This window comes from Ruditapes philippinarum, unplaced genomic scaffold (assembly GCF_026571515.1).
Source record: "Ruditapes philippinarum isolate M1 unplaced genomic scaffold, ASM2657151v2 ctg115_1_1_1_1, whole genome shotgun sequence".
In the NCBI taxonomy this organism is placed as follows: domain Eukaryota; kingdom Metazoa; phylum Mollusca; class Bivalvia; order Venerida; family Veneridae; genus Ruditapes; species Ruditapes philippinarum.
In genome coordinates, this window is record NW_026861567.1 from 44,293 (window position 1) to 70,796 (window position 26,504).

Consider the following 26,504-nt stretch of genomic DNA (forward strand, 5'->3'; position numbering starts at 1 on the left):
CCCCTTGCCCCGAGGTCCCAAAAACCCCCCTTCTATCTGGCCCCGACGTAAAAAACGTAATAATTTGATTTTAATGCTTAATCAAAAAATGTATTTAGAAAAAATATGTATATAAAATTCAAGACAAGAGCTGTGCTTGACTATTCTTACTGCTGTAAGTTCAAAAAGGCCATAATTCCGTCAAAATTCATATCAGATTTATTGGCCATGGAGAGTGACCTAATATTATGCTCTCAAATAAGTTTCAACCCATTCTCTCCAATTTTGGAGATACCAACTTGCAAACAAAAACTTAACCAAAGTGTGACATCCATGCCTGAGTAAGTACAATATCTCTCCCTATTAAATCAATTGAAACTTCACACAGAGGTAATGTCCACTGAAAACACTCAAATGACAAATATGTAAGATGTAAGATAACTGACAAAGAAATTGTTTGGTAAGTATGAAGAATTCCCGAAGAACTTAACTTGTGACTGAAATATAAGACCAGTTCCAAATTCCAAAGTTAATCTGTCTGTTATTGCAAGACATACATACCTAAAGGCAAGTACTGTTTAAATATGAAGGAAAACATCAACTTAACTTTACCTGAATCTGTCTCTCCAACAACTTTATAATTATCTGCATTTTCTCCATTATTGTGCCAGGAAAAAGCTCTAAAATGGTTCACAGCTGCCCGTATATTTGGTAGGTACACCACTCTCTTAGTCAGCAGCTATAATATACAACATATTCCTTGGCATGTGACAAGTCAAATTTTCATAACAAAATACATCACAATCTTTTCCATGCTTTATTTGTATGATGCAGTTTAAAAGCTTTACATTTGGAATGGTTAAGACTAACTAAAGACATATTAAAAACCAATGGAAATATTAATAATCTGTAATATATTAGAATTATTATATTGAATCTGGTAAGACTGTATGAATGAAAACACTGAATGAGCTCTATAGATACAGTCAGGTGACATAAACCTGTTGGGAGGAACAAGCTCAAATATTAAATAAATCTGGTATTATCTGGTATTATAGATATCTAGGTTTCACATAAAATTGATTTTTTCTCCTTTTAATTAAAGCACTGGCTTACCCTGGATGCCATTCTGATAAGAGGTTTCAGGTACTTAGTCAAATATTCCCTTTTATTTCCTGAAAGAAAAATAGCTATCAGCTTAATTTTCATATATAAATACTTTGGTGACCTTATATTCAATTCATCAGAGAGACATACACATACTTAATTTCAAAGATAAACAAATATTCAAATTTAAACATTGGTACTTTTTGTAGTTACATGACATTTAAAAGACAAATTATGCAAGGTTTTACTTAAACATCAGAAATGAATGTAATTATCAAAGACATTATCATGTCTATGTCCCAACAAGGAGTTTGACATTGTTGGAAGATACAGTAGATGAATAACACCATAAACAATTATCCCACCCAGAGGCGTCCTCAATCCTGCCTACTATTGCAATCAAATTTTTCCATCCAAAATGACCTGCCACTATTTGCTGAATGAAGAAAAAACTCAAACAGTAACATAATTTACTACAACTCTTATACACATCTTTTTCTACTACAATAAATTCCTAGTCTATTCAAATTGGCATGAACTGTTTGACCTATTTTACAGACTGTTTGTTTAGTACTCACTGTACTGTCAAAGTTCAAGCCATTAGAAAATGACATTGCCAGCCCAAAATTATCTTGATGTCTCTTTGACGAGTCTAATGAGTTGGACTAAATACAACCCTTACATATTGTATGTTAAAGTTTGATATCTAAACTATATTTAACACTAAAATGGAATATTTTTTAACTGAACCAACTTTGTAACTGTTTTTCAAAGAACAATATCATTCAGTTAACAAGTCTACTTGCACTGTTTTTGCATTGAATTGATAATATATGAATCAGGGTCAGCTTGGACCCCGCGTCAGCTTGGCCCTATTCCAAATCAGCATGGGTCAACACAGCCAACTTTTCAATTTATTAATTTATTAGTTTGTTTAATGACTCTTGGAACCACATAATTAATATATGGATTTATTCACAAACATAGAAAGGTGTTTTCTTAAATTGTTATTGCATTTTTGGTAATGAAAGAGTTTTCAATGATTTGGGTAATAAAAACTAATTACAAGCTGGCAGGAATGGCAGTGCCATCAACTGACATGGTAACATATCTGTTCATTAATAACTATAAATACTCATAAATATTCACTACCCAGATAAAGAATCATTATTATTCATTAATCAAAGAAAAATAAATCTTAATTCTCTCTGATAGATCTGATGATAGATTTCATTTAACATTGAAAATCAAATGATATGTGGGGGGTCTGCAAGTAATTCTAATTTTCAGGCTGTTTTTTCTTTTGTTTTTGTGTCAATAATTGACCCGTGCCGGGTAGGTTTAGGGCGGAGTTGACTTTTTGCCATGATTTAATTATAGGCTTCGAGGGAGATGAGAAGGCAGTGCTTGTAATTTAAAGGTATGGTACATAACTAATTTATCAAATAGTCTTGCAAGACATCAAACACTTAAAATGTGATTTAGTTTTTCCACTGTGAAACCAAAGATAAGCAAACCACTTCAATAATAATAAAGGAAGTGGCTAGCCGTACAGGCCTGTACGGCTAGCCAAAAGTTCTAGCCGTATGCGAGTCACGTACGACTAGCCAGGACTCACTGTATTGTCTAGCCGTACGGCACTTTTCAAAATAATATGGAAGTCAAACATGCATACATGTATGCTATTTTGTGCCTCATGATTATGATTTGTTGTTTTATTTGTATGAAAGCTGAATTTTTGTTAATTAAGCACATGGATCGAATAAATAATGATCGGAGTGGAATAAATAAAAAGAACATTGAAAAAACAGTGAAAAGCAAAAATAATTGTATAATTTTCAAATACAGTAGATAAATATCGAACATAAAAGCACAATCAATTAATAAGCCTTAATTAAAGCCTACCCAGGGACTGACAATAGAATGTTAATATGCGTTTCACGGAATATGCAAACTTTCCTTAATGATGGACAAACTTCCATAATACGGTAATTGACGCAATTACTCAGGGACCAACAACAATAATTTTTCATTTTAAAGGTGTCGAAAAATTAAACTTAATGAAAAAAAAATGGATTATCATCAAAAGTTTGTAAACCATTTCAATTGATGTTATTTAACTGCGACCAAACGCTATTTTTCCCAACGTCTTGAGATGACAATTTAAAGATCGATATTCGTACTTTTTTACTGTAGCCAACACGGCGATTAATCTCTAAAAGTAAAAATCCTCGATTAAAGTCATAAAATAACATACGCATTTTCGACTTCCATCTAATTTTGAAAATGCCGTACGGCTAGCCAATACAGTGTGTCCTTGCTAGTCGTACGTGACTCACGTATGGCTAGAACTTTTGGCTAGCTGTACGGGCCCGTACGGCTATCCACTTCCAATAATTAATGCACAATTATACTTAAAGTAATATTCAATTTTGTTTTCAATCAAAGAGTGATTATTGCTACACAAAACTATTTGACTTTTAACTAGCCGAAATTTATCATGTACGAAATCGTGAATTTTAAGGTCACTGAACCACTGGACAATTACTGATAAAATGAGTAATATAAAAGTATGTCACGTAAACATCTAAAATTATAAGTTTTTTTCAATGACATACACATTTTTTATGCTTAAAATGTAATTAATTGGTTAAAATCTCAATTGTCTTTACCTTGATTACACTATTTTGTTGTTGTTGTTACTCGCGGCCTTCACCTTTAACTTTCAACCTTCACCTCTGAAAGCGTTTGGTGGATTGAGATCGTTTAACTTTCCTTCACTAGACGTTTGGATGTCAAAATGTAAACAATCAGATACAAATGTTCAGAATTCAAAGGTTGAGTAGATTAAATACGCGCATTTCTTGTATTTTCATTCATAATGGCAAATAGCTTTACAACATCTTCGTCTCAAGCATCATGCAAGCGCTTGCTGAACGTTGAGGGTGTAGAAGGTAGATTCAATGATGTGGTTTTATGTGGGGTGGAGAAGTTGTTTACAAGTAAACAACACATTATATTCTTTGGTGGAGATGTGCAGGTATAAATAAAGTATTTATTTTGTCCAGATGTTCTATTTGTTATTATTTCTGTTTTCATACTCGGTGTGTGTGTTTTTTTTATTAAATTGAATCAACCCATGCCATGTAAGTCAGAAATAACTTGTGGTGGGAGACTGTCTTATACTGTTGGAAAGTAAGCATTTTTTAGGTCAACTGTATTTCTTTCTTTTTGCCCTTTTTTAACTCTGCATGGTCACTTTTTTAAAAAGGGCACACAAAAAAAGCGGTAGAGAGGGGGTTGCAAAAACCTACTAGATTTTAAATGAGTTATTTTATAAAAATTTTTCAACATGTTTTTTGTTCTCCGACAATTTTGTCACACATGGGGGGGCTTTTTCCCCGGTTTTTTATTTTCACAGGAGGGCTTTTGTCTGCCTTTTCATTTTTGGAGGGAAGGCCTGAAGCTAAACCACAGGTAGTTTTATTGAGCAAGAAATATACTCTACCCACGTTTAAATGGGTATCTGACAGAAATTCCTGTGGGCCCCTCACTGCTGTGGGTTCAAATCAGGACAGGGACTTTGGATTTTTTATTTATATATGAGAAAGTTATCCAGCTAGCTTACAGAAAATTGGTGGTTCTACTCAGGTGCCCCTTCCCGCCTGAAATAATCCATGGAAGACCACCTGAGATCTTACTCCACTTGTAAAGCTGGAACGTCTACAAATGACCTATACTGTGTCAATGTGACATAATAACCCAATCAAACAAACTCTTCTGTGGTCTGAAACATGTGTCCTATTACTTGTCCACATAACATATAATCACTATCATTAATTATGTTGACTAATATCATTGATATGTGGTGAATAATAATATTTTATTTTATACCAGAAGTCAAGAATTTCTCTTGACAGACATAAGTATTCATTACAATAATCATTAAACAAATGTCAGTGAATAAGATTAAAAATATATAATTATTATACATGCATATGTTATAAATTAAAAACAAATTATTAAACTAATACAATGGACAAGTTGTTACTGTATATGAGGACAATCAGTTACCCTCTTAGTTCTAACTGAATCACTTACACCGGGTGAACCCTACATTCTCTTTGTATAATTTGTTATAATTTAAGTAATTTGAATCCAAGAATTTTAGATACTTTTATTCATTTATTGAATGATCATTTTGAAGGTATATAATGTATAATAATATATATATATTCATATTTTCTTACAATACAAAACTAAGATTTTCCATGTTACAATTACTAGGTTATATGTACATTTCTGGTATTACTTTTCAAGTTAAATGAATAATCTCTTACCAATATAATTATATTAACTTTTCAGGATTACAAAGAGAATATGGAAAGTCATTATACCAACAAACATTATGCAGAATGGGATTTAGAGAGTACAGGACAACTTTTACGATCACAGTTTCCTGATTCGACTGTGTTTGTAATTAAGCCATCGGAAATGTTACTCAAAACTTTCAGCATGTACAAAAATTTCCTGGGCTTTGACGAGGATGGCAAACCTGAATTCACAAGTGACTTTGGTGCTTTGTTACATCTTGCACAGTTGTATTCCTTGGTTTTAGAGAACGAGGGAAAGTCGGATGTAAACGGAGTGTGCTCTGCCAATTCCAATGTATGTTCATATGATGCTGAAGTGAAAATTCTGGGCTTTAGCAAAGGATGTGTTGTTCTGAATCAATTAATGTATGAGCTAGATCACTTTAAAGACAATAAGGACGTTACAACTTTTCTTGATAAAGTTACTGCCATTTATTGGCTTGATGGGGGTCATAATGGTGGAACCAAGGCTTATATCACAGATGATAAAGTATTAGCAAATATTAAAAATATAGACAAGAAACTGTATATTCTTGTAACACCATACCAAATTAAATGTATTAACAGAAGATGGATTGGAAGAGAAGAGGCAGACTTTATTAAAAAGTTGAAAGCACTGGGTGCAAATGTTCGAGAATTTAGATTTTTTATGGATACTCCTGGAAGCATTGAGAATCATTTTAACATTCTAACAAAAGTAAAAAAAGTTACAGATATGTTTTAACATTTATAACTGATTTATGGTGATTATAGTTGACCATATAGGCCTATAATAATCATTATTTACTAAACTTTTCGTTCTAATTTAGCAATATATATGTATACCATGTTACATTTGAAATGGCAGATTCAGACCTTCATATAACCTGAAATACTGCCATATACATGTACTGCAAAAACTGCTTATATAATAAAGGCATCCACTTAAAAAAAAGATGAATCACTTTACATCCACATAGAGCAGTTGGAAAAATCACTAATAGAATAATACTTTTGTAATAATGCCACTGTTTCAGAAACAAGTGAAAAATAGCTCAATATTTATAAGTTGAACATTATAAAATTACTGAAACAAGAGAAAAATACATGTATCCAATAATATAAGGTTAACATAGGTATAACATTGAACAACAGTGTTATGCTCGTTGAAAATATTTTTGTATTTTAAAGAACACCTCTATATCTTTATTTTGACTGTATAGCTTTTGTCATGATTTAGTAAACACTTCCATGAGAACTTTGTATAATGGATTGCTTTGACTTTTGAACTGTCTATTGTTCGATTGAAGGATTTTTATGTTCTCATTGCACAAATAAATTGCAAGTAGTAAATAAAACCTTTACCCTGCAGCATTTTATAGTCAGACCAGCTTGCATGTCCTTGCAGTTTGACCACTGGCTCACACTGTTGGGTGACATCATCTTTTTATATTGATCATGAAATCCATTAAATTGATAAAGGACTGTGAGTCTCTCAAGATTGAAACTGGTAATCAGGATGGCACTTTGATTTTTTCACATAACAGAACTGGATTTATTTTTTCGAGTTTTTTTAACCAATTTATGTACATGTATAGTAGGTCTATACCAATGGCTTGTGTGCAGATTTCGTGTCATTTGTTTATTCAGTTTTCCAGAAGAATAATTTTTGTTGCAATAAAATAATAAAATTAAAGAAAATGGAAAGCTTTTAAGCTCAAATTTGGCTTAGAATCATGTTTAATACCAATTCTCTCTTAATATTTATTATCTTTTTCATATTTTTTGTTTATGTACACTAGTTGATATAATTACATATGATTTTCAAATTTTATATTTTTATTGCTTTGGATTAAAGCTGCATGCTTTCAGATAAACCAAAATAATTCAAGAAAATTTAACTTGAGAAAAATGTACTCAGATTGTCAGAAAAGTAAAAATATTCAATAGTCAAGTAAAAGTTTACATTTTGTGGATGATTAATGGCTGTAATTTAATTATGCAGTATTTATCACCATATTTCTACTGAGTAAGGACTATTATATTGCATATTTTGACCTCTTTTTGGTATTTTAAGTGGATTGTAAGCGCTGTTTGCAATGTGTTAGTTAATGTCTTTGTTCAATTCACAATATTTCACTTCCAAATTTTCATGAAAATTTGCATGAACCTGGAGGCATGCTGCGTTTAGACTACAAGTCAGTTATCACCACTTAGCATTCAAGAGGGTGTAATGTAATAATTGTTACATTTTTCCTAATTTGCTGCTGTTCTGTGTAACGCCTAAAAGAGAGTAACCTTTTCAAGTTATTGGCCTACCAGTTGCAAATGTTTTTATGTTTTTTTCATATGGCATAATTATTTCACATGTTTGATATAAGAATGGCACATCAAATAATGATTTTTAGTTTGACTTTTTCGAATATTGCTACAGATAGATTCAAAATAATTTTACATTTTGTAATATTTGTTTTCAATTTCATTACAAATTTCACCTAAACAATCAAAAACCATCTCTCTGACATAAATATCTTAAATATCCTTCTGAAATGTAATGGTTCAGTTATAAAGAGAGTGGCACACTAGATTTTTTGATACTCAGTAGGTCCCTCTGAATTAACTGCTCCACTGTAAGAGTTTGCAAATTTGCCACATTGGCTGGTTGTTTATGTTTTTCTTTGAGGTCCTACGGGTTCAGATATTATTGACCTTAATTATTTACGCTTCCTAATTGCTTATCTGTCAGACACTGGTGTCCCTGTCTCTTCCTTGTCCTCAAATATGTCTTCTAGTTCTTGAAGAATATCAGAGTTCCCATTCCTGGTTTTATAAAAAATCATTGACATACTTGTCATTTTCTGATCTGAGACTGAAGCAAGGAGAAGCACATTTTCTTTTCTTGTTTTGATGAGTACCTGGTTCATCTTGCGCAGTTCTTTTTCCATTATTTGTATCATCTTCATTTACTTCTTTCTCAGAGTCTGTCTCATATTTATCTGAATTAAAGCAGGTAGCTACTTCAGTGTTTGATTGTTGACCAGGTTTCATATTGTTCTTTTCTTTCCTTAGTTGTTCTTTACTATGCAAATGGTTGAAGACATTTGTATGCTTAAAGCAGAAAACTTCTCAATTTAGTTTATGAGAAAGATTTATAAGATTTGCTCCCAGTTTATGATAAAATATCAGTAACTTTAGATTTCTTCTGTCTGGAGCCACTTTAAAGGGAGAACTTAATTGTACACACCCAGGTGTCAGCTTTGTCATTGCTTTTTTGCATGCAAGTTGGTATCTCCAAAATTACTGAAATGCATTGGTTGAAACTTCACACTCTTATTGAAAGGAGGTCACTTTTAAAAGCCCATCACTCTTAATGGATTATGACAGAATTATATCCTTTTTGAACTTGGAAAATTCTTCATTTAATAGTCAAGCACAACTCATGTCTTGAAATTTGGTTGTTGTTTTTTTTTTCTTAATGAAATATGTTTTTTGATAAATGCATAATCAATCTAAATTCATTTCATATTTTACAGTCTGACCAAAACTTAGAAAATTCTACATTATCCAGGCTCTTGTTTTATTTTCAAGCACTAAGAATAGTTGAGTATGCTGTTCTACTGACAGCTCTTGTTCATGTATGATCTTGCTAAAATGCTTATGTTAGTTAACTTACATGTATTTTGAAGGTCTTGCACTTGATGGAACATGAACTAGAAATATTTTTTGATACAGAAATATCGTACAAGTGTTTAAATTATTTTGTCTTTGAAATAATTATATACATGTTCATTATTTTGCTTTATCACACACCCGTGCCGATTTTCGACTCCGTAAATATGGTATTGCACGGCCGTGCATATATTTTGACGTGACGTCATAAGCGGTATACAAACATTGTGTAAAGACGCGCTAAATGTTAGCGTTATACTATAGGCACGTCAATGAAAAATGACTCTTATCTCACTTTAAACGGTCTTTATTTTGGGTATGTGATAAATAGAATATTAAATTCGTGCTCGCCAGAGGCTCACATAATATAATTTTATTCAACTCGTGCAATAAATTCAGTATTGAACTAACACTCATTCAATATCCTCTATATATTTAATGTGAAGGTTTTGGTTGTTGAGGTGTTACTGTAAAGAGGAAAGATTTATTCTAAAGTCTGGGAACTGTTCTGTAGATGTTGTACTGTAGTTAAGAATCAAGAACATATCTTATAAAATGGATCATTTATTTATTACTTGTCTTAGGCATTCATATCATTTTCTAGAAATGATCATGCTAGATGCTTCAGATCTTTGTAAGAACCTGACCTTGTAAAATCAACTATTTAGTCAAATACAAGTTCAAGATGTATGGGATATCGACAAAGTACAAGTTGTTCCTGTTAAGGGAAGACTTGGTCACAAATTTCATGTGATACTGAGAGCGTGTAACACTCGATGTGTTTCACGAAATTCATGGCTAGATTAAATGCCTTCATACTGTTGGCTAAAATGGGCCCACATGTTTACAATGACTGATGATTACAACTCAGATGACATTTTGTCTTAAACATATAACAGACAATGATATTTTTAAAACAGAGCACATACTGGTAGATGCATTTGTGGTTCAGAAGACGTCAGTTTGACATAATTATGTTTTGCACCATAACTGCAGTCACTATCCAGAGTTTATGTAGCTGAGCCTTCATTTCAGTGTTGTAATATCAGGATCTTTGATTCCAAAGCTGTCAGTGTTAAGGGACTGAATTAATACTGCTTAAATCATGCTAGGGGACATAGGAGTTGTTGCATTTTTCAATACCTGTCAAGGACAGACTTGATGAAATACAAGTTAATGATTTTCACCTCTTGTTTTAGTTTTGTTTGCTCCAAAGGGACCTCCTCTTTCTACAATTTTTCTACTTGTAAATAATGAGAAAATCAAGTAGATCTAATAATCATGGGAATCCATGTAAAATTTTTGAGAATTATGATAAATTAGAATTGATAGAATATATTATTTTATACATGTACACATCTAGTGATAAAAAAAGTGTATAATTATTATAATTTACTGATTTAATAAAAAGTACTTTTTACATATTTAATAAGTGTTTCTGTTTATTTTGTGTGTGTGTGTGTGTGTGTGTTTTTTTATTGGCACATGGACTTCTTTTATAAGCTATATGCTTAGCTTACAGAGATCGTAACAATCATCAATGTTGCTGTTTCCCTTAAGTGTTTAGTATTTGTGTTTATTTATACTGAGAAAACTATGCAGAATTATTTTGGCCAAAATTTGTTGTTTTAGGTGTTTAAAATATCATATTGGTGAAATTGTCAGGACAGCTTCCTGTAAAACATGCTCATTCCAATGAGATAATGATAGGATAGTAGGTCAGTTGGTAAATGTTAAATAACTTATAATACATTTAGTTTGAAAGTTTACTACTATAAAAAATCTTAATTTACCATATTAATATAATGTTAGGTAGCATACAAACAATATGTTCATTTCATAATTTGTTTAACTAATTAAGCTTTATCTAGCATAACTACTCATAATGATGGAAGACAATTACAGATAACATATCGGATTATTGAATAAATTTTATTATAATAATATCATATAAAACAGTCTTACAAAATGAATTAATGACTGTACTAAAAGACATATATAAATAAACTTACCTGCTGCTGTGTGACAACATTGCGATGAGAATGCCTTGCAGGGGTTTTGGAGAATTTTAAAGTAGTATGCTTTTGCAGATTCATTCAGTTCATTAATCTTAACTTTTAACATACTGTTTTTGTAAACTGAACTTAATATATTGCCTTGACTTGGTAACTGTTCATTTATTTACTAAAGTATTTTATCTAAATTAAGGGATTTTGTTTTAGGATGCTAAATCTCCATTATAGGAGATTTCATTGTTTTTATATTCATACTGATGGACGGACAAACCCTACTCATATAATGCTGGAGGGCATAAAAATCAAACAAAGTCAGTGTTAAGATTAAATTTATTATCCTTCCTTCATTATTTAATATCGCACAAATCAACAAAGTGGTTATAACATGTTTGTGCAAATTTTTATTTTGAATTTTGGGCAATAATTGAACAGTATATTTACATTGTACAGTGTTTCATTAATGATATCTATAAGTATCATAACATTAACACAAGTAAGGTGCTTGCTTATTAACAGAATTTTTCATGACAACAAAAACATAATGAATTTTAAACACTCTTAAATCAAATAAATCTCTCAATCTCTTTTTGCATAATTTACATAAACTTTATGGGGGTTTGTTTGGAATGTGTCTGCTGCCATCGGCAAATGTATAAAATGTAGTAGAATTTTCAGAATAAAAATATTTAAAACACAAAATTATTTGTAAAATAGATGCCCTGCTTTTTTAAATAACTGTATCCACCATCAAAAGATATTGTGTGGAACTCTGCAATCGTGTTTTTTTCAAGCTCATTTCCCAGTACAAACAAACTTTTACAGTTATAGTGTCCCAGTGCACTATTGTACATAATACATTTGTCAACCTGTTGGTCCTGTACATGTTTATTGTTTTAAACTAAGTTAACACAATTTTTGATCACTCTTGTTCAAATCAAATATACAGTACAAATGTAGTTTAAAAATGAGACATCTATATTTCTTTGAAATCTGTGTCTTAAGTAAACAAGCAGTCAAAGAATATATTTGAAAACATAAAAAATTTAAATAAAAAATAAAAACAATACAGGAATGTATGTATGATCATGTTTGTATATAAAATGTCTGTTTAAAAAATAAAACGAGACAAATAAGGAATGGACGGATTTAGTTTTGAGACAATTTGATCATCAAAGTATACAATAAATAAATTATGACTATAGTAAGTGGCACTTGTCAAAGTTGATATAAGGCAGGGGGAAAAACCTCACCTTCATAGACATCTAGAGAAGTGACCAGTATCAATCAGTTTTGATACAACATTATTTAATCAGTTTCAACAGAACATGATTTTACTGCAATATTGCCATTGAGTTATTACTTTTTTTAATGCAATACAGTAAACTGTAATCAATTTATCAATTCATTTACAAACAGTTTAATGCAAAATTGTCATTGATTTTTTAATTTCAACATTTTAATTCGATAGTTTTATCATTAATTTTAACTTCTTAATGTGATAATTTTATCAATTTACTTAATTATTAATAAAGAATAATGTAAGTGTTCCAATTACAGAACCAATATTCATCTCATGTCATGTTTTGGAAATAATACCAAATAAAATAAACACTGGCCAAAAAATATATACATAAATCTTTTCATCTAAATTTTCTAACAAAATAATTTTTCAATTTTCAAGCTATACATAGGCATCTTTAGAATTGTATTTATAATATGAAAGCATATCAAATTCTCAAAAGTGATTTAAATTAAGACCAGATTATTACAAATTTTACTGGTTTGTCTACGTCACAAAATTAAAGTCAGTCAAAGATGTGCGGACAGGCCTTGCACAGGACTGGATAACGGGCAAATTATAAGCTACATTTGTACATCTGATAGTTCCCATTTTTTACAAAAGTTAACTCCCTTGCCAAATGTGGCAGCCATTTTGGGGGTCAATATTCTATAAAAATATAATTGGCAAAATATATATGTAAAAAGCAATATAAGCAGCTGTTTAAGGTGAATTGTCTATTTTCTATTATATGTAAAGGACAATATTATCATTACATCACTTTCTAAAAGAGGATATTAGTTTACATGAAAATGAAAAAAAAATGCGATATTTCATCTCGTCATAAGCATAAGAAATACTAAAAATGACCCTTAAAAATGGCTGCCAGGGGAGGTAATACGTGCTGTGTAAACACATCTTTAATACACCAATTGACAGTTTCCAAACAAGCAGACGACAGGCTATTCTTATCAGTAGATTTGTGAGTAAAGATAACAGCAGTATAAAACGTAAGTAAAATGGTCTGACTTGTGGTACACTTAAATGTAAATTTATATACCTGTAGCGTCTAACAATGTGCTGAAATATATACTGAGACGTAGCAAAGATCACCAACTTTTCATTGGTGTAATAAATTTTAAAATCTGAAATTAAATCGCCCAAAACTAGCGTTTTAAATACGGCAAATTTTGTATTGTTTTAGCATTAGAGATATTGATTTTACTCAAAGATAAGGGAAACAACTCGTATTTTTTAACTCGATATACCTCGGTTATTTACATAGTTCATAAAGAGACTGTCAATGGGTGTCTTGCAAAATTATTTACATTTAAATTCAAGAAATTATCATCTCAGACGTCAAGTGGAATAATAGAACTTTGAATTTATTGATGTATATAGTGACAGAGACATAGATAACAGTTATCTATGTCTCTGATAATGATAAGCAAACATTATATTATGAGCAGTTTCTTATAAAGCAATATTGCAGTAAAGCAGTAAATCAAGTTATACCTCGCCAATCAAGACAGTATCTTGTCTCTAGTCAATAAAGCATTAATAGATACATGCACTTAATACTTAAAATCATATATGTCAAAAATAAATATAAAATTAAAAGCACAAAACTCTTATGGACGGTTTCTGTAAAGTGTAAAATCTTTGATTGTAGATGGAATAAATAAATAAATAAATAAAACGCATTCATATAAACTAAAACTAAAAGCTAAGACCTAAAAACTTCTAATAAAAGCATTCTTGGATGGAATTCACCCAGAGTCAGTGTGGAAATTTACAAAAAAGGCTATTTATAAATATGATGAATATTATACAAGATTTTTCAATATTTTGTTAACAAAGTTTATTCTTTGAATAATTAAGCAAGTTTTTTTTAAAAACAAAATAAAAAACCCTTTTACTTATCAAAAAGTAAACATATTAAATATATCTGACTGGACTCAAAAATACAGCTTTGCACAGCATTTCTTTAAAATTAATTAAATATATAATAAGTCATAAGCCGTAACATGCAGAATTCCCCCAAATAAAATTGTCCAGCTTATTATTTTGTAAAAGTTCATTTTCAATTTCAGGGATATTGCAATGAAAAATTAAAAACTTGGTAAAATTATACAGTTATCTGAGGCAGCACAAATGTGCATGTTTCCCTGGCTTGTAACTAGTTACATATGCAGTGTAATGGTTTACATGTAATTAGTTTAAAAAAGCTGTTTAAAGCTTGAAAACTGTAATTTCTTATATAAATACAGTAAAAAATCAGTGGGTTGGGGGTGGTGGTGGGGAATCATGTAAAATCATAAAATATATACAGTAATTTGATTAAATCAAAAAGAGCTTCATTCTCAAAATAATATCTACTATAAATTATTACTATATATATCTTTTAAAGATACAAAACTTATGAATAAATATTTTTCACCATAGGTAACAAAAAATATTAACAAGACAGGCAACAAGTTTGTTAATAAATATGTGAAAGCGCAAACACTTTATATAAACTAATTATAGCACAATAATCAACAAATGGAATGCTTTTAACAGTGAACAAATCAGATAATTTTTTAGCTATCAATGGAAGTAACCAACTACTATATTTTGATAACAAAAATATTGTAACATTTACCTCCCTTTTGTTACACTTTATACACATAAACAACAGTTTTTTTAACTGTTTTTAAGCTATAAAATCTTCATTTTAAGTCATTTAAGATTTTTTAGAAAAATCATTTTCTATCACATAACCACAGATGTTGTTTTGATTGGAATGTAGTTATGGAATGAGTCACATAAATAAATGTAAGAGGCATTGTGCCTATAGCTAAGTTAAATGTGATGATGCCATTAAGCGACTTCTTACAGATTCTGAAATGAAACTTCCTTGTGGTGGAGTTTTTTCACGTCCCTGTGGGGACACGCTGTAGTACCCACATTCTACCAGCACAGTCTCAATCATAGACTGTAATTGTTCATATGTAATACTGTCATCGTGATCCAGATGTGTAACACACAAATCCAGAGTTAATGTTCTTGGCGTCGTGGCTTTCAGAGTTGAACTCATCGAGGAGTCGGAATCCGATCCTGCGGAACTTACTCTTTGCCGATCAGATGAATTTTGCCGTCTCCGCAAAGAATCGGCTCTCTCCCTTGTAGATTTAGTGTTTCTTTGAGAAGTGTTTATCTGACCACCATCAGCAGAACTGAGACTAGATGATGAGCCCCTGCGACTTTTAGAACCGAGACTCAAGTCAGAACCTGCTGAATTCAGTCTCTCACCTATTGGTCCAAAGTTCAAGTCAATTATCTCTCTTGATCCAGTATTCAACTGAAGAAAAAACAAAAATGCAATCAAATAATAATTATATACTTCAACTAAAATTAAGCTGATATCAAATAGTATATTACAAAAGTAACCTTATATACTCATTATTAATAAAGAATGGACTTTGGTTAAAGTGCATATTATGTGTATCTCAAAATATTTTGAATTGAATCATCTAATTTAGAAACTTACTGTCCAGAAAAGAAGTTAATCTTTTCTTGAATTAAAAATGATTTATAAATTCAATTCAATTCACTTATACACACTAGTTTCTTAAAATGGGTTTAACATAAAATGATCCAACTTACCTTATGTAGTTCTCCCTTTAAATTAAATGATGAACTCTGTGGTCCAAAAAGAGCCCTTTTAAACCTCTCAATGACTCTTCGCCTGGGGTTCGGGTCAAGTGTTGGAGGGAGCTGAGATATGTATATGATTTTGTGTAGCGTATGTAACATCTGGGTAATAGGGTCACTGATTTGACGTACACGACGATTTGATATTGTCAATGTAGAAGTATTTGCACTTTCTAAAACAGAAATGAAAAAATTCATAAGAATTTCAAATTGTCAGTGCCTCTGAAATTATAAAATACATAAATTGAGCATATCTTGCAAGTTTCAAATTATTGACAGATGATGTTTTTTATATAACTAATAAATATCTTGTGTAACATACAGTATTTTTGTTTAAAATCTAGAATACAACAGAACATATCATTGTTCAACTAAGATAATCAAAACAACCACCCATTCTTCTTTGAAAAGTGCACTTTTGGCACATAGATTATTTCTTATCATTTTGATTCAGAAATTACTTTTTGTCAAAGTAAACTCTTTAACTAAAACTTGACAAAAATAACTGTTTTGTCATCACTTACTAGGTCGCTTACTAGTCTTCGATTTCTTTGTTTGTCCTTTTGGTGCCGGGGAGCTATTTGAACGGAAAAATTCTTTATGGTGTTCTCCGTTGGACAGACTTGGTGAATATCCTTGAACCGGACTGGGGTCACCGGAACCAAAACCTGAGTCTCTGCTGATTTTTGCTGTAAAATAAATTAATTTAATATTGATTTGTATATCATATACGGGATATTTCACAGTAATGTTTTCCCTCTTGAATATTTATTTAACATAAGCATCACTTAAGGAAGAAAGAAAAAATCTAATTGAAAAATAAATACATGATTAAAATGAAAATACATTTATCTACAATATGAATTGAGTCATAAAACCGAAAAATTACATTTATTACTTCAATACACTTTTGACCAAATTCCGATAATCTAGAAATAATTAAGACTTAAAAGGGTTTGTGTTACTTGTAATGTTCAGCTTGGGAAAACAGAACATACCTAAAACATTTCTATTACATTGATTCCATAATTCTATATATTTTTTTTATACATAGAATATCATTGGCAATTTTATTTATAAAATACATTTCTTATACTAACAACTATTAGGTATATCCACAGTGAGTTGTTGGGAATAGTTATCTCTATTTCTAGGTGTTGGTACTGGAGGTAACTGTGACATGGTCTTGTTACGTCTCAGACCATGACTTCCGCTGCGCGTACTGCCCGCACTACTTTCACGACTCTGACTCTCATACTCACTACTGGGGCATGAATCATCATCAGACGACCAACCACCTGTTTGTTAAAAAAAAAAAGATTTGAAAAAATGTTTTGCATTTTCTTTTTCTGTTTTTATAAAAATGGTTCTTCTTTTTATATTTAAACAACTAAAAATTCAAAGTTACTGTAAGTCCATATGAAATTCTATGAAAGATGAAATTCAAGCCACAAATTCATTTTCTCCAAAGGAAAATGTATAGTGCACCAATTCTGATGGAGAGTAATAAAAACATCTTGAAAAATTTCTACATAAAAGTATGCCCGATGAATCTAATTCATTACAGTAGAGACTAATTGTTATCTGCACATGTAAGTTCAAGTATATACAAATCTATAAATACCTGGCTCTGTATCTTCAGGACTGTTTACTAACGGAGAAATCTGTGAATCGTAGGCACTATCATTCATATTACCATCTTTAAATCCAGACGCCCCACCGCTGCCACCGAGGTTAGCGAGTTTCTCATAACGCTCCTGGGTTATGTGACAAATTTTATGATACTTCTGCATGTTTCGATTGGCTTCCTCAAAGTGCCTGTAAAACAAAAATGTTGTTATTTTATTTTCTTGATCTTAATGTTCCATTATAGAATTAAATATACAATGTATTACTGCTCTTTAAGCATTTTATTGTTCATTTATGATATGATTTCAGAGCAAATCGAGAAATATCATTTAACATTTATAACATAAAACTAAAAAGTGTCAAGACAGGTATTATCAATAAGGGGGGGGGGAGGGGGTCAAATGTATCAAGTGTGCTATGGTTAAATTTTAATAAAGAGTCAAGTCATACAATACAGTTTGTCTAAGACAGATGACTTTCAGACATTGTTTAATGACACTCAATTTTAGTATTGTAAAAATGCTGTTCCGTTGCTTCAGTTTCCCCAGATAGTACAACAGTAGTCCAAGTGTGGCAGTATGTATGCATTAAAAAAGTTTTCTTGAATAAAGATTAAGATACTGTTTAAGTCTAAGAAGTAAGTAAAGCTGTAAATAACATTTTTTATAGTTCACTGGACCTGTGTTTTCCATTCAAGATTGTTGTCTACATACATATTTTCCCCTAAATTCAGTGATGCAATATGATGATGTCCTAATCTGATTGAACTTAAAATTATTTTTTTTAGTTATATTTTAAAATAACTCATGAGCCTGTATGTATTTTGATAATGGTATCATTTGAATTTTCATGGTGTAAGGCTTCATGTGTATTTATTAGTATTAATATTGTTTTAAAAAGTACTGTCTGTTGTTGGTGTACAATCATATCATTTTATTGCTTAATTACTCATTATTTAAATTTAATTGATCTATTTTGATATGACATTTGTGTATATATGTTGTATATATGTTGTGTACATGTAAGCTGTTTATATATTGTAATTATGTTGTGTACATCAGCTGAGGCCCACATGGAAGATCGGGAAACCAAATGTGTAAGCTTCGTTAAATAAAGTCATTACTTACTTTCTTAGCTAGTAGGAGCCATTCTGCATACAAAAGAGTTCAAAGTCAAGTAAATTTATTACAAATGCTCTGATGAAAAAAAAACTTACTTTTGCGTTCTTTTTCTCTCTCTGTCTAGTTTACGTTCAAGGGTGAGTTGTGACGTCTGGAGGGAATCCATGTGACGTAGAATCATGTCAGACATTTCCCCGGCCAACTGTACAGCATCTGGTCGCTTGTCAGCAGACGGACAAATACAACTACAAGAACAGAAGAATAAATAAAATATATAAACTATTCAGCAATCCATGATAATAATAACTCTCAAGATGATTTACATGTATTGGGATATTATTGTTTGAATGGTAATTTTATCTTGTATTTGTACACATGATTACATTGTCATGACAATGACTACAAAACCCTGACAGCAAAAATAATCCATGAAATAATCTTGAGGATTGACTATAATATCAAGTTAGTTGAATGGTAAGGTCTTGTCCAAAGAACAATGCTGAAATCTTAGTAAACAGGAAAAGGAAACAATCTCAAGACATGCAATGCTTTAGTAATAATTTCCAAAAGGACAATGCCACTATGGTTTTAAAACTGCATTATATGAAATAAAATATTAACAAACCTTTTGATAGTATCTACAAGTCTTTGAGAATATAATCCATCTGGCACAGGCTTGTACTTTCCTTCAACAATCTATAATTTAAAACATAACTCAATTTCATGATTTTCTTTCCTGTGCAATAAGGTGTCAAATACTGTATAAATATTATATATATACAGCCAATATAATGAGGGTAAATCATTCTTCTTATTTGACAGAAAAAAATGTTATTGGATATCAATGTAAATATTATCTAAATTAAATTTCAAAGCATATCTTTTACCATTTATTGTTAGCTTATGAGCTGGGCATAACGGATGTATAAATTTTAAACATCACAGATGTTTCAATAGATCTCATAATGGAAAAGTGCAGAGTCTAAAAACAGTATCTCTGTATTGCATAGTTTTTGAATAATGTATGAGCATGCTTAGAGACCTGCATACATGTTTGCATAGAAAATAAATGGGAATTTTCAATAAAAACAAGTACCAATACAGTACTTACATTTTTGACTAGAGTAAGCATATTGGTGTTGAAGAAAGGTGGGTCCAGGACACACATCTGATACAGAATACAACCTAGTGCCCAAATATCTGCTTTCTCTCCGTAAGGATGACCTTCTACCATCTCAGGACTATAAATAGAAAATAAAATCTTGTTAAACCATTCAGTAGTCTCTTCATAAATTTGTTTTTTGCTTGTTTAAAGTTTGGTGGTTTAAATGTAGCGTATACATGCAAAATAGTTGATAATCTTAAACAAACTTTAAAACGAGCATACCTTCAGATTAATGGCAATTATTTCAAACTACAGATTTCATTTTTACTACTTTTTACTTTTATTTGTATAAAGATATTTCATTACAATATTAAATTCTTACCAAATGGAAAAGTATCACATAAAATTTGTTCCATTTTAGTGAGGAGCAAAAGTTTTTCCACACAGATGTAAATTAATAACATATAAAAGTAGCCAATAAAAATCAGCATACATAAAATACTCCAATTTAATTAATCATATGATGTCTTATGTAAGTAGGTCTCTAGCAACAACTTTTTACCTATAAATTCTAACTTAAACAAAATCTTACCATGAATAAAGGATAGTTCCACATACAGAAGTCATTTTGCTGGTATCTGTTCCTTTAACTTTGGCAAGTCCAAAATCAGCTGTAAATAAATCAAGAGTAAATATAAATATCTAAAATAAACTATAAAATACAGAAAACAAACAAAAATTGTTTAATTGCTGCCTACCAAAGTTTAGCAGTAGCTCCTCCTTTAATGTCAAGGACCATTCACAAAAACCTGTTTCATGTTTGATTTAATACAAGAGCCCGGTTTGAGCCGGGTGATGCTCCCCGAATAGGTTTTGGACACAGGAAAGTACACCTCATAAAGTTTTAGAGTTATGTCCATGGAAAAAGTTTAAAGTCCAAAATTAGGCAAGGCAGAGTTACTGTTCTTTGCACTGCACTTCTAATCAATGTGATCTATCAACCTACAAAGTTTCTTGATGATATCTCTTATGATTTCCGAGTTATGTCCCCGACAACTTCAAAAAGTAAAAATAAACAAAGGGCAATAACTCCAGAATTAGGCAAGGCAGAGTTATGATTCTTGTGCACTGCACATCTACCCATTGAGATATATCTACCTACAAAGTTTTATGTTGATATCTCTTATAGTTTTACAGCTATGTCCTGGACAAGAGTTTTCAAAAAGGGGAGATTATTAAAAAATGAGGCTTAACAGAGTTATGGTTCTTTTGCACTGCACCTCTACTCAATGAGATCTATCTACCTACAATAATTCATCTTGATATCTTTTATAGTTTTAGAGTTATGTTCTGGACAAAGTTCAAAGTGTTAAAATTAACAAAGGGCAATAACTCCAAAATTAGGACAAAAAGAGTTATTGTTCTTATGCACTGCACATCTACCCATTAAGATCTATTCACCTACAAAGTTTCATGTTGATATCTCTTATAGTTTTAGAGTTATGCCCCGGACAAGATTTTTCTATAAGGAGAGATAATTCAAAAACCGGGCAAAATAGAGTTATAGTTCTTTGACACTGCACTCCCCCTCAATGCCCTCTACCAGTGTATGAAGTTTCAACAAATTATCTCCATGGGTTTTCAAGTTATGCTCCGGACAAGACAACGGACGGACGGACGGACGGACAGACGGACAAGGCGCCGACTATATGCTCCCCCGAAATTTTTCGGGGAGCATAAAAACACATATATTTATACATTTATATATATATCGTATTTGCTTTAAACCATTTATCTGCTAAATTTGCATAATAGACTTATCAAGCTTCCAATTTTGGAACTTAAACCATCATCAATTTTTGGGAAATCAAGATGAATAAATAAAGTTAATCTGCCAACGATATATGGTCTGGTCAGACTTCAGACAGATGTGCGAGCTGGCCTATCTCTATACTGTTGGCAAATGGTGCTAACTGCCTAGAATATTTGAATACCAGATAAACTTACTGATGGTGACTTTATCGTTCTCTCCCAGCATGATATTATTGGGAGTCAGATCCCTGTGTACAATTCCCTTGTCTTTATGCAAATATCTCAATGCAAGAATCATCTGTAAATAAATAATGGAAAAATGAGATTATATTTTCAATAGATAGATGTAGTATATTTCTAAGACAAAAAATATTGGAAAGAAAAATATTGGAAAGAAAAATATGTTGCTCAGTGTTGTTTTAAAATCAATTTATATATCCAAACACAACATAATATCATATTGTCAAATTCTTTAACCATAAAATAACCATTTTGTTACTACGACAGGCACAAACATTAGCTACCAGTATACAATTAGGTCAGCCTACACTTCTTCAAGTCTAACCAGCATTTATGCTGTTTGCTGACCAATGTCATGATTTCAATACTTAAAATTCATAATGGACAGTTCCACATCAAAACTGGACAAATCCATTTCACTAAATCAGCCGACTTTAGTTTCACAGGAAGTAACTATCTATAGCTCTCTTGTCACCTAAAGCCTTGATACTTTTCTTAACCAGTCTTCAATTTATTGCAACCTTTACCTGTATAAGAATATTCCATATTCTAGATTCTGAGAAGGTATCTCGTTTCTCCTTCAAGGAATTAAAATGTTCATTTAGTGGCGCCCCCTCTATAAGGTCCATGATAATAAACAAAGTATTGCCTGAAAAAATAATTATTTACAATCAATTTAAAGTCTCGAAATGTACAAAGATGGAAAAAAAATCTACGTATTCGAAAGAAATACAAAGCCTAAAATTTCATTCTCAGTACTATTCTCTTTCAAATTGTACATTACAAACAGTTAAAGGTGTTCATCTCTAACCGTATTCAAAGTAGTAGCAGCAAACAATAACATTAAATATCTTATAAAATTTGTTACTATCAAGGGAGTTATGGCCTTGTGTTTAAGGCCTTATGTCTCTCAACCCAAGGTGCATATTGTCAACCCTTAGTTCACATGATTTGAATCTTGCGGGGGTCATGACATCAGTACTTACTTGTTCTGTCAAGTGAACTTGACAGTGGTTATAAAAGCTTTAAGTTTTCTAAAATAATATAAATTATGTAAACTAAAACAATTAATTTAAAACAACATACTATTAAACTACTTCTACTTGGGTCAATATATTGTTTTTATAGTGACCTGTTAAGTGACATTGTCGCAGTCAGATGTTTATTCACTTAGCAGGCTAGAAAACCATACAATGACCCCAGACTACGTCAATATCACTAAGCAAGGCAGGGAAACAGATGTAGCCTGGAACCCCGTTGTATCGATCTATTTACCCATAAATCACAACTGCATTTAAAAAATTCAAATCTCACTGAATATTTATTTTGTATCATTTATTTTGATCCTTTTGCCATAATATTTACATGGCAAACATCACTGATATATAGTTTTTGGTTTGGAATATACGGATATTTACAGACATGTCAAACAGGTTGAAGAATTAGGTCACGCCATTATATTGATGCATTGTGAGAATCACTCAGTTAGCCAAAGTTTGGGAAGCCTTAACCATCTTTATGTTAGATATTTCAGTCAATTAGAAACATAGATGTCTGTTTTAAAATCTCAGCATAAATTTAGGAACTTTTAACAGACAGTAAATGTACTTTTAATAAGAACACATTATTTATAAGTCTATTTATTATCTACAACGTCTTACAGTACTGGAAACATGTTTTTGATCATTTTACTGCACAAAAATAAATGCGAAAGATTTTCGTATCACTGTTGTAAATGTTAACAATCAGTAGGTGACGTATTTTGCAAAAAATCAAAAGATTTGTAAATAGATCAATACAATGAATAGCATGATACAATGGGGTTCCACAATACATAATTATCATAACAAAAATACCCAAATATAAAAACAATTTCATGGGTAAAGCTAAAAAGAATTAAACATGATGTAAATTGCAAGACAATATGAAATTTTATAGATCTCACATTGAACGCTTAACCAATCACATCCATGAATTTATCATACATATACCATAATAAAGATATACCATAATAAAGAATAATCAATAAAAAAAATTATCATTAAGTCAATAAAAAGCAAACACTTCTTGACAGTACATACCTTCTAGGAATGTTTTATGATAGCGTACAATATTTGGATGACGTATTCCTGCCCTCATAATTTGAAGTTCATTTATCATGTCACCAACACTTTTGTCTCTATCCACACTCTTTCCAAATGCTGGGTTCATTAAATCAATCTGTAGCAAGAAAATAAAACACACACATTAGTTTTATGCAGATCTTTTTTTTAAACCAACATGCCAAAGGAAGGTAACTGAAGGATTTTTAAGTCTATACGAAACTTCTTTTTTTTTATCGTTGGAAGCTATAAGCTTACTGAAACAATCTTGAACCCAACCAGCACTAAGCAATGAATGTTACGTTTCTTGCTCAAGGAGACAATGTTTTGCCCCTGACAGGGTTTAAACCCATACAGACACCAATCTTTAGATTACTAGTATGATATGTAAACCATTTGACCAAGCCACCACAAGTAATTTTTCATAACTGTTTCAAAATTTCAAAACGTCTTAAGTTCTTAGATATAATGACAAAAACTATTCATTCAAATAATGTGTATATAAATTCATCAGAGAAATGCTAGATAACATACAAGTGATGTAGGATCATGTTTTTGAAAACCTGGAAATATCATCAAATGAAGCAAATTTATTTTTATCTCACTCAATAATTTTCAATGGCTAAAAGCAAAGAATGTACTTTTTTATTTTTCACAAATTAACTCACCTCTTTTAATGCCACAAAAGTCTGACCAACTTTTTTTCTCACTTTGTAAACACTTCCGAAAGCCCCACGGCCTAAATGTTCAAATACTGCATAATCTTTGATATAATGCGTGGGCGTCCTGTTCTGATTCATTTCCATCATGTTCTCACGTATGGAATCAATAACATCCATATTCAAACTATTAATATGTTGCACTAATGGTTTATAGGCCGATAATTCACGATTATAGTGACCAATGTCAATAAACATAGTGTATAACTCCGCCGGGAATAATTTTTTAAACAGACGTCTATTTCTCTCCATACTGAATAAGAATCTCAAAGTACGAAAGGCGAAACGCTGAAAAAAGGACAAAAAATAATTTGTTTGTTTCATTTTACGCCTTTTCCCAATAGTATTTCAGTCATATAGGCGGGTAGTTTTCTAACCATCGTTCCTGAAGAGTTACATCAGTACTAGACTACCTTCCTCCGCCCTAAACTACCAAAGCATCTCCCGGGGATCAAACCCACGCCAGAGAGGTAACTAGATAAGAAGTCATCGACTTTAACCCCTCGACCACGGAGGCGGTGTTATTGTACATTTTTGCTCTTATTCACAGTCTTATAACACTATTCTTCAATCTAATTTGATTTTTTAAATTTAAAAATGAAATGTTACATGAAAAATTTCCTAGCAAAGAATGAAAACATCTTGGATCAGATTATACCTGCCATATGATATTTAACATCACTAATTGAAAGTCAATTTCTTACTGTGATCTAGAGATAATTTTAAAACAATTTAACCAGCCATTCAAATTTCAAAAATTGGAGTAAGACTGATTATATGTTAACTTAAGACACAAAACTGAAGTGATCACAAGTTTTCCTCGTACCTGCAATAACTGTGCAGCTTTACGTTCCCGAGACCCACAGTCAGAACATGAAGGAAGTATCAGCAAACCAATTGTATATATTCCGTTAGTCTGGGCAATCTGTTGGGCGTTGGTGTCGTTGAGGACAAGTTCTGCTAGTGCCCCACAACATGCTGAAATAACCAAATAATATGTTCTTTTAACACTTACAAATCTTAATATTTTACATGGACTTGTCCGTCTTTCAATCTGGACAAAACCATTCATCATTTTTTAAGAAAAAATTTTCTAAAAAGCTACTGAAGAGATCAGACAGCATGGATGTGTGGGGTGATCTTCGTCTGCCCCACTTGCATGGGTAGAATCAGTTGCTGCCAGCAGGCTTAAGAGCTAAATTTCTGACAAAATCATGATTTTTTACCCCTCACATTAGGTACTGTACACTACATCAAAACCATGAACTTTTAGGTCGAGTATCTTTAGAAACATAAAATGCCATATTAAAAGGAATGAAAAGATCCAGTTAAGGGTATAAATAATAATACATTCAGAAGAAAATATTGACTTGTTTGAAGTAAACGCAAAGTATTTCAAAGTTTTGAATGACTATAAAGGCACAACACTTACCTTGTTTCAGCTTGTACTGTGTTTCCATAAATTCTTCAGCCTAGAAATGGGTAAAAAAGGAAAGTGATCATTAGCACAAGGTTTACTGCAGGTATATATTATCATATCAATTTATCTTTACCCAATGTTCTGAACATAACTAAAGGATTTAAATCACCGTAAGTGGAAAGTCAGTTAAGATTAAGACTGATACATTTTTCACTCCAATATTACAACATTTCAACAGTATAAATACACAATCATGTTT

The 26,504-nt window shown here is 31.3% G+C and overlaps 2 protein-coding genes and 1 long non-coding RNA gene across 6 annotated transcripts in view; 1 reads left to right on the forward strand and 2 right to left on the reverse strand.

Annotated features, from left to right (window-relative positions):
• Positions 1-566: 566 nt before the first annotated feature.
• LOC132716192 (uncharacterized) lies at positions 567-3,837 on the reverse strand. The gene is made up of 3 exons (XR_009623781.1): positions 3,759-3,837; positions 1,096-1,154; positions 567-718 (listed from the first exon to the last, which is right to left on the reverse strand). It is a non-coding gene; the product is annotated as an uncharacterized LOC132716192 (long non-coding RNA).
• Position 3,838: 1 nt separating this feature from the next.
• On the forward strand, positions 3,839-7,434 carry LOC132716190 (mitochondrial protein C2orf69 homolog). Its single transcript, XM_060699397.1, has 2 exons — positions 3,839-4,126; positions 5,452-7,434. The coding sequence occupies exons 1-2, from the start codon at positions 3,968-3,970 to the stop codon at positions 6,181-6,183; spliced, it is 891 nt and encodes a 296-aa protein (XP_060555380.1). The 5' UTR covers positions 3,839-3,967; the 3' UTR covers positions 6,184-7,434.
• Positions 7,435-15,065: 7,631 nt separating this feature from the next.
• The window catches only part of LOC132716193 (serine/threonine-protein kinase Nek10-like), a 50,615-nt gene continuing 39,176 nt past the window's right edge, over positions 15,066-26,504 (reverse strand). For all 4 annotated transcript variants that reach the window (XM_060699401.1, XM_060699399.1, XM_060699400.1 and 1 more), the window contains 15 exons: positions 26,258-26,297; positions 25,652-25,803; positions 24,775-25,113; positions 24,086-24,224; positions 22,532-22,653; positions 21,960-22,062; positions 20,545-20,623; positions 19,959-20,088; positions 19,473-19,543; positions 18,943-19,092; positions 17,722-17,915; positions 17,198-17,395; positions 16,622-16,786; positions 16,050-16,270; positions 15,066-15,744 (listed from right to left, as the gene is read on the reverse strand). In XM_060699401.1, the coding sequence (XP_060555384.1) occupies positions 15,241-15,744; positions 16,050-16,270; positions 16,622-16,786; positions 17,198-17,395; positions 17,722-17,915; positions 18,943-19,092; positions 19,473-19,543; positions 19,959-20,088; positions 20,545-20,623; positions 21,960-22,062; positions 22,532-22,653; positions 24,086-24,224; positions 24,775-25,113; positions 25,652-25,803; positions 26,258-26,297 (2,607 nt within the window). In that variant the 3' untranslated portion in view covers positions 15,066-15,240. The remainder of the gene's footprint in view (positions 15,745-16,049; positions 16,271-16,621; positions 16,787-17,197; positions 17,396-17,721; positions 17,916-18,942; positions 19,093-19,472; positions 19,544-19,958; positions 20,089-20,544; positions 20,624-21,959; positions 22,063-22,531; positions 22,654-24,085; positions 24,225-24,774; positions 25,114-25,651; positions 25,804-26,257; positions 26,298-26,504) is intronic.

Coding starts and splice junctions, on each gene's coding strand:
- LOC132716190 (XM_060699397.1), top strand. CDS start 3,968: ATGGCAAATAGCTTTACAACATCTTCGTCTCAAGCATCATGCAAGCGC. Junction 4,127..5,451: donor TCTTTGGTGGAGATGTGCAG/GTATAAATAAAG, acceptor TTAACTTTTCAG/GATTACAAAGAGAATATGGA.